Source organism: Scardinius erythrophthalmus, assembly GCF_964197995.2.
Source record: "Scardinius erythrophthalmus genome assembly, chromosome: 2".
In the NCBI taxonomy this organism is placed as follows: Eukaryota; Metazoa; Chordata; class Actinopteri; order Cypriniformes; family Leuciscidae; genus Scardinius; species Scardinius erythrophthalmus.
The window spans coordinates 56,075,742-56,084,632 of NC_138222.1; the positions used below are offsets into that span (position 1 = coordinate 56,075,742).

General features: G+C 38.3%; 1 protein-coding gene across 1 annotated transcript; it reads left to right on the forward strand.

The window, feature by feature from the left end:
- Positions 1-1,188: 1,188 nt before the first annotated feature.
- LOC308705264 (amino acid transporter heavy chain SLC3A2-like) lies at positions 1,189-7,359 on the forward strand (the record flags this gene model as incomplete). Its single annotated transcript, XM_081390190.1, has 9 exons — positions 1,189-1,264; positions 1,547-1,730; positions 1,815-2,002; positions 3,234-3,407; positions 3,862-4,001; positions 4,106-4,236; positions 5,911-6,202; positions 6,838-6,900; positions 7,012-7,359. Exons 2-9 carry the CDS (start codon positions 1,579-1,581, stop codon positions 7,357-7,359), a joined length of 1,488 nt encoding a protein of 495 aa, XP_081246316.1. The 5' UTR covers positions 1,189-1,264; positions 1,547-1,578.
- Positions 7,360-8,891: the final 1,532 nt, after the last annotated feature.

Sequence of the window (8,891 nt, forward strand, 5' to 3'; positions counted from 1 at the left end):
TACAATTACACAGCAAAAGTTCAAACACACCAAACCAACAAATACTAAAAACACACACAAAAACTGATTTTGCATGGGCATTTTGCACTAGTAACTATAAATCATGCATAATTACATGCAACTAAATCAAACCCCAGTCCTATAACCCTATAGTAAGTACATGTAGTTCATTATTATTACTCAATACTTATGTATAATTACACTGTAACACAGACACCTTAAAATAAAGCATAACCCAATCATTTACTCTACCATATACTTTACAAGTAGGATACATGTTTTGTCTTGTAAGAACACTTTTTTTTTTTAACTATACTAACAGGATAAAGACACGGGATAATATTAAAACATTAATCTGTATGGAACACATTATAACATGTTATATTTTGTCTATTTAATTTACTTTGTGTTTTCAGCCAATATCCATGTGTTCCAGGTAAATAATTAAGATAAACATTACCATAAATTTGATGTGTATACTATTCACATCTCCAAAAAAAATGAATACAGTACCTTACAGAAATTAGTGAGCTGCATTGGAATGAAGCACAACTCTGTCTTTTCACACAACACACCGACTCCTCAAAGCCTACAACAGAAACAATAAACACGCTTGGGGAAAAAACAGAGCAGTTCCATCTGGTTTTAGTGTGTGTGTGTGTGTGTGGTTCTGGAGAGCAGGATCAGACAGGCTTAGGAAGGTCCACCCAGACCCCTGCAGAGCATCTGTGAACCTCAGGACCCCGTGCAGAGCTGAGAAAACAAACCGCACTCCTCAGACTCTTCCTCTTCCCCTCAGCTGCTATTGTTCATCTTAAACTGAGGGAAGGAGACAGGGAAGATGTGTCTTTGAGAACGTTTACATCTTCCTGCAATAGAAAAAAATAATAATAATCAGCTCTGTGTCTGGTTCTGTCTCGGTGGTAAGTGCATTAAAAGCAAGTGTTTGTGGGAATAGGTTTGCTTAGGTATGCTTTCACTGCCCGACCAAAATAAAAAAAAAAGTTGCTGTTTGTGCATACAAAAGTAACACGTGACATTTAAACACGTATTTTATTAAGTTGCTTGTATTTTCTGTGGTTTATTTGGTTCTGTACCACCGCCACTCCTCCAGTGCTGTGTGTGTGCTTGTTGGCTTTTAGGGGCGGGAACAGATGAGGTCTTCATAAAAGTGAACTGACCACCAAACCACTGTGTTCTGCCCGACAACACTGAGGACGACTCGCCTGAACTCTTCACAGATATTTAACTGAGCAATCTTCAGGTATTTTTGTTTTTGTATTATTTATCATATTTTTATTCTATGATATTGAACTATAATGTAAAATTGAAGCTATGACAGCAGTAGTTATTATAACTCTATGTTGCTTTGTATTGTTAAAAAGAATGCTTTTTTTCATGGTCTGTTCATAATTAAACTTTTATGGCTGCCTGTAATTAATAAACTTCACTTAAAAGCAGTTTACATACATGGTAACCATTTGTTGCCTGAAATGTAATGAATTAGTAACAACTAATAGTTTTTGCTTTGTATCTTTTTATTCAGTATTCTGACATAAACTAACATAGAGAAAAGAAATGAAGGACGTAGAACTGAAGGAGGTGGATCAGGCAAAACAGCTAATGACCCGAGAAAACAACGGCTGCGTGAAGGTCACGGTCCCTGACAACACTGGAGTGAAGTACGGCCTCTCCAAAGACGAGTTAATTCAAATCGCTGGTACAACTGGGTACGCTATCTATCTATCTATCTATCTATAGTTGTATCTATCTATCTATCTATCTATATATCTATCTGTCATTGTTTTCTACAGGTGGGTTCGGACTCGTTGGGCTTTGCTGGTTCTGTTCTGGCTCGGCTGGGTCGGCATGTTAGCTGGAGCAATAGTGATCATAGTACAGGCTCCACGCTGTAAACCCATTCCTGAGATGAACTGGTGGAACAAAGGTCTTCTGTACCAGATATCTGACGTGAACGCTTTCTCTGACAATGGACTGAAAGGTGAGATAAATGGAAATATCTTCTTTTTTTATCCCCCATGTCTATGTGTATTATTTTAATAATTCTATTTGCTATGTTTTTTTGTTTTTTTTTTGCCTTGTTTTACAGTATATTACAGAATTGCAAAGTGCACATTAGGGCTGTCAAAATGGCTGAAAAACTAAATTCGAAATGTATACTTAAATATTAGGCTACTAATATTTAAAGTATATTCTAAATTAAAAAGCATAATTTCAGTTGGGGGAAAAAAGCATTTATCCTGAGGCCACAATGATCAAAATATTAATCCAATATAATTTCGTAAATTGCATTTAAAACAATTATGTAAAAAACAGCATCATGCACCTGTTCATGCACCGTTTACAAAGAGCCGATCACACAGAGTACTTTCTGCATTTAAAACATGAGATGCAGCAGAATGGGGGGAAAAACCCACAACATCTCGAAAAACCCACAACATCTCAAAAACTTCTTTCAACTTTAGGCCTACATGTCTTCTAAACACGCGGCTCTCTTGTGCGAGACTCGAGTGCAGGGTCAAAGCGCTATTTGGCGCTCTACCGTCTATTTACATTTAAATCAATGGAAAAGGAGCGCAGAAAAGGGTTACGGTTTTGACTCAACCAAGTCCACTTTTTGAAAAGTTTGATTCACCAGAATGATTGACAATTAGGAGGAGGACCAATAGTATATCACCTCCACCCGGAAGTAAAAAATCCTCCGCTATACCTTTAACAACGCAACAGTGCCAATGGATTCAACTGGACAGGATAAGAAAAACATTAAAACGCAATAACGACCCGTACATCATCGTACATCATCGTCACACATCTTGCATCAGGCTGCATGACGCACACCTACATTTCAGATGCACCGTTTTTGCATTCTAATATGGATTTTTAATATTAATATTTTTAATATTCTAATATGCATTCTAAGACGAATATTAAAAATTCGCATTTTAATTTGACAGCCCTTCTGCACATATATACATGCAGTAACCAAAACAAATTTATTTTGATTCTTATATATCTGAATTGACATATATAAAAGTTTTATATATATATATATATATATGTGTGTGTGTGTGTGTGTATAAAGTAGCCTACTACATTAGTACTATGCATTACAAATGTCTACTTTAGTTTTAAGTTCATGGCGGTCATAATGTAAAAAGAGGCTGTGCAATCCTCCTCATCTTTCCTTTTATTCGTGCTCTCATTCTCTGTAGGAGTGGAGGAGAAGCTGGACTATCTGAGCCAGATGAAGGTGAAGGGGCTTGTTCTGGGTCCGATACACACTGTGCAATCAGACCGGCTGGATACACCGAATCTAACTTCAATTAACTCTAAAGTAGGCACTGAGAATGAACTGGAATCTCTGCTGGAGCAAGCGCATAAAAAAGGTGACCTTTGACCCTGAATGACCTTTCATCCAGGAGTGCATTTTTAATTCTGACTGCCGCTGAAGGTTTGCTAAGAGCTGCACATTTGAATCATCCTCGATGACAACATCCACTCCTTAAAATAGACATCTAAACATTGAAGCCACTTTACGATTGGTCTTTGATTCTTCTGTGCTACAGTATGAAGTTGCAAGTTGCAAATCTGTAGTGAGTCACTGGTTTATTTTTATTTTGAAAAAACATTTTGTTAGCAGTGTAAAGAGACTGTTCGGAAGCTTTTGCTGACTGAGCCAAGTGTTGCAATTTTGACTATTTTGAGCAAATGAGGGATTTTGTAAATGCAAATAAAATTAAATGAACGCTACAATACAAACCTGTGTAAACTTTATAGATGATCGTCTTATTTTCCCACTCTTTTTCCCCTGCTCTGTCTCTTTCTCTCTCTCTTTCGCAGGTATCTCCATAGTGCTGAATTTAACACCCAACTATGAAAAACCAAAGAATGTTACCACTGTTGCTGAGAAAATCAGAGTAAGTGCTGATAAGACAGAGGAAATTGTGAAGGAAGTCCTATTCATGTGGACGGAGAATACGGTTAGATGAAAAGATGAGAAACTCGTATGAGAAAAATTGCAGATTTTAGATATTAGAATTACAACATGTTTTTTTAACTATTTCATTTGTTTTGAATTTTTTAGGAAGCATGTGGATACTGGTTGACTAAAGGATTTGATGGCATTTTCCTGTCTGACCTGGAAGACATCGAAAAATCACACTACTGGCCATCTATACAAGTCGTATTCAACCAAACCGACAATACTAAAAAAGTGTACGTCTCTTTTGTTGTGTTCTTAGAACGTATATAAACTCTTAAAGGTGCGGTAAGCAATTTCTGAGGAACACGTGATATTTGAAATCGACACCCAAACTATTGGTGCGTTCAAGTCCTCCTGGAAAGTCCGTATTTACGAGTTGGGAAGTCGTGTTTACGACATCAGCTGCGTTCAATTCACTTTTGTCAGAGCAAGATGGCGATGTACCTTCTCTTAATTAACTACACAAAAATAAAGCAAGGTTTTTAAAGTCTAGGTCTTAAAAGATTTAGAACAAAGAATGTGGATCAGGTGTGTTTTGCTTTTTATGTTTTTTATTTATTTTTGAAGCCACTGTAAACTTTATCGTTACACTGTAAATGTTTAAATTACAATGCTATCATATTTTGTGCTGGCAATTAGCTTATTTTGTTGTAAACAAAAAACTGACAATGTTAAATACTTGGTTAAATGTTTAATACTTGTCAAATCAAAAAGTGGTAGCTATTGCGGTATTCTGACACATTTCTCACTGACACGCCCCCAACTCGTAAACTCGGGTATGAACGCAAGAATGAATGAATCAGCTGTGACAACAGCATATCTTGGTTCTGTCAAAAAGCAACAAAAATAATGTTACGTATTAAATCAATCTTGGTATCCTCCCCCATCATGAGTGGACATGCCCCCTACTGCTTATTGGCTCACTCTCCTCCCCCATCATGAGTGGACACGCCCCCTACTGCTTATTGGCTCACTCTCCTCCCCCATCATGAGTGGACACGCCCCCTACTGCTAATTGGCTCACTCTTTCTCCTCCCCCATCATGAGTGGACACGCCCCCTACTGCTAATTGGCTCACTCTCTCTCCTCCCCTTTCATGAGTGGACACGCCCCCTACTGCTGATTGGCTCACTCTCTCCTCCCCTTTCATGAGTAGACACGCCCCCTACTGCTGATTGGCTCACTCTCTCCTCCCCTTTCATGAATGGACACGCCCCTACTGCTGATTGGCTCACTCTCTCCTCCCCTTTCATGAGTAGACACGCCCCCTACTGCTGATTGGCTCACTCTCTCCTCCCCTTTCATGAGTGGACACGCCCCCTACTGCTAATTGGCTCACTCTTTCTCCTCCCCATCATGAGTGGACACGCCCCCTACTGCTGATTGGCTCACTCTCTCCTCCCCTTTCATGAGTGGACACGCCCCCTACTGCTGATTGGCTCACTCTCTCCTCCCCTTTCATGAGTAGACACGCCCCCTACTGCCCCTGCTGATTGGCTACAACAGTGTTTTGTTGCTCCATGGATCATTCTGATCCACTTAGTTTTTTCTCCAATTTGCACAGCCAGGACTATGTACAAACACATTTTTTTTCAGCATACACACACATAACAGACATTTAACAAATATTCACAAAATTAGTTTAGGTATATTTAAATGTTTAATATAGTTTCTTAGAAATAGCTTGCTGCACCTATTGTCATTTCTTTTCTGTTTATTTATTTAAATGAAATAGAGACCCCTGCTGGCCAGATGGGCTAATGAGCACTGCAACTTGCTCCCTCAAATTGTTTTTCCATCTATTTATTCTCTTTTGTTTACAAGCACCAACTATTTTTCTAGCCTTCACAATTTTTTTGGCAGTTTCCCCTTACCTAAACCTCTCCATCTCTCCTGATCTCTCTCAGTGCTCTGATGGGATCAGTCACCGGTCTCCCTGTGGATGAAGTCTCTCTCCTGCTGAACCGCTCAGGTGTTGACCTGCTCCTGACTGAACTGGCTGATCCGACCGAGTCCGGCGTGACACAGGCACAGGTGATACAGAAGCTGTACTCGGGTCACCTGCAGACGAGCCTGGGCTGGAGGCTGAGAGGACGGTCTCTGGGATCTCCAGCAGTGAGGCTCTTTCACACACTGCTGTTCACACTGCCCGGCACTCCTGTGTTCAGCGCCGGAGACGAGGTCGGGCTCAAGGCAGGGGTGAGTGGAGAATGCAAGGGAGATGACTGAAAACAGCATAGATGGATGAATAAATGGAAAATTGAATCAGTGTTTGGGCACAAATATCAGAATTGGCCCTCTTTCAAATATTGAGTTGGAATTTATCCATCTATCCATCCATCTATCTACCCATCCATCTATCTGTCCTGCCATCTATCCATATATCATCCATCTACCATCAATCCATCCTTCTATCTACATCTATCTATCTAGTCGATATTTAGGGCCTATACAAACTTTCCAAAAAATTCCTAAAGTTGCGATGAAATGGAAGTAGCGACCGATATTTTCTTTTATATAGTGACTTAAGAATTGAGGTTAAAATAAAAATAAAATAAAAATAAACACATGCACGGATTAATTGTTCACAATTACATCAATAACATGCATTTGGAAAATAGCTAGGGTGCATTTTCATTTCATGCCAACTTTAAACTGTTTTTCAAAAATTCACTTTAGGTTTCATAAAAATACTGACTAACGTTCTCAGCGAGACTGTGAAAGTCTTTAGTTTCTCAGCTTTCTATGCTAAGAATAAGGCCTAAGAATAGCAATGTTTATATTTAGCCAAGTTATTGTCATAATACTGATGACTTAAGATTCCTCCTTTACAGGAAAAACTTCAAACAATGTGGGACTTGGAAAACCCAGTAGAAGCGACGAATGCAACAGCAAAGGTACATTCTCATCATTATTTTCATGGCTATTCATAACAAGTAGATGTTATCTCATCACTGTACTAATTACAAATTTAAAACCAGCACACTGTGTGTCTTCCACTCATTCAGACTCTGCAGGAGGAGCGTATCGCAGTGCGTGACTTCTTCAAAGCGCTCAGTGATCTGAAAGGAAAAGAGCGATCGCTTCTCCACGGAGAATATGTCAGTCTGTACAGTTCAGCCACTTCATTAGCATTTCTCCGCCTTTGGGATCAGAGCGAACGCTTTGTTACCGCCGTGAACTGGGGAAATGACTCTGTAACCATGAAGCTCACTAATAGTGACCTGCCGGCTCAAGCTCAGGTTCGCCTCACCACAGATGCTGTGAATCTGGCCGTGGATAGCAAGGTGTCGGTAGAGAAGCTAGAGCTTGGGCCCAAACAGGCTGTTCTGTTGTCTTATCCTTATCCTGGTTAGACACACACATACAGATCCTCATATTATCTCAGAACTGTTTTATATTCTCTGAGGCCAGTTTTAGTCCCTTTCTGCTTTATCAAGTTTAAGTGGTCAAAGTAGAAATGCATTTACATTGGAAATTAAAGTGATTTAGGATGACTTTTGTTTATGAAACCAATTTCTGCCACTGGGGGAAAACTCATGCTTTGAACAGTCATAATTACAAGTTAAAAAGTCGAAATTATGACATAATTATGAGATAAACCCCCGGCTTAAGTCTAGTCCCAGACTAAAATGCATGTTTGACTGAAAGCAACTTGCACTGGCAGATCTTAAAAATATATCAGTGCCATTGTTTTGTCTCAAGATTCACACCAGAAACGTTTTTTCTAAGGCACGTTTATAAAAGCTACTTAAATGTCCTAATTAAACTAAGGCCTAATCCTGGCTTAATCTAAGCCCTGTCTGTGAAACCAGGCCCAAAAAAAAAAAAAAAGATGACTTAAAAAATCATGAAATACCAAGACATAATTCTGACTTTTTATGTCATAATTATCTTATAGAAAATTTAAATTATGACACATTCGAAATTATGGAAATGTATGACTTTTGGCCATAATCTCGATTATATCATGTTTAATATCATGGTTTAATATATGTTTAATATCACGGTTATGACTTTCTGCGTCATAATTTCCACTCAGTATGTCATAATTTCAACTTTTCATCTCGTAATTATGACTTCTTTTTTTTAATCTCATAAAATTGTGATTTACCAAAGCATGGCTGTTTTTCTTATGTGGCAGAAAAGGGCTTTCACACTTTTGAGTGTCAATCAGTGTGTGTGTATTAAATTTTACTTCTCTTCTCTACTAATAAAAAGTTGAATTAAAAAGGCTTGTCAAGTGTACTTTCAGTGCAAAGCCATATTACAATAAATAAATCAGCTTAATTACAAATCTGATATATATTTACTGCTGTAAGTCTGTCTTTTTGTAAACATGTGTGTGTTACAATGCAGAAATGTGACTTTTCTTTGTCTACGGCTTTGAATTTTTTTCCGTGTGATTTTATGCACACAATACATTATTGTTGTGCGCTTGTGTCTTGGCTGTATGCCATTTGTCGTTAATTTTCAGGGCAGGAAAAGGAAGACTCTAAAGTTAACAGGTGTGTGTATGTGTGTCATGTGCGATCGCGATATGTACTATATAAAACTCTATTACTTCCTGCACACTTTAGTTTGTAAAAAAGAAGGGCAATTTCTTCCAGCATCTAAATGCTGAACGGGGTCGGCATGACATGCAGGATCATGTCATAAATCTAAGCTCTTCAGTTGAGAATTAAGTAACACGATGGCTAACTAAAATTGGTTTATACAGAGAAATAAAAATATTCTTAAAATATTTTTTTTACGCAGGACCTGCACTACATATGAGACAAAGTTCTTATTTTTTCAGTTATAACACAAACAAATGGGGCATCAGGTAAAATACAAAATGACCAAATCTTGTAAAGTGAGGTCATAGGTCAAATCTGAAATTTCAATG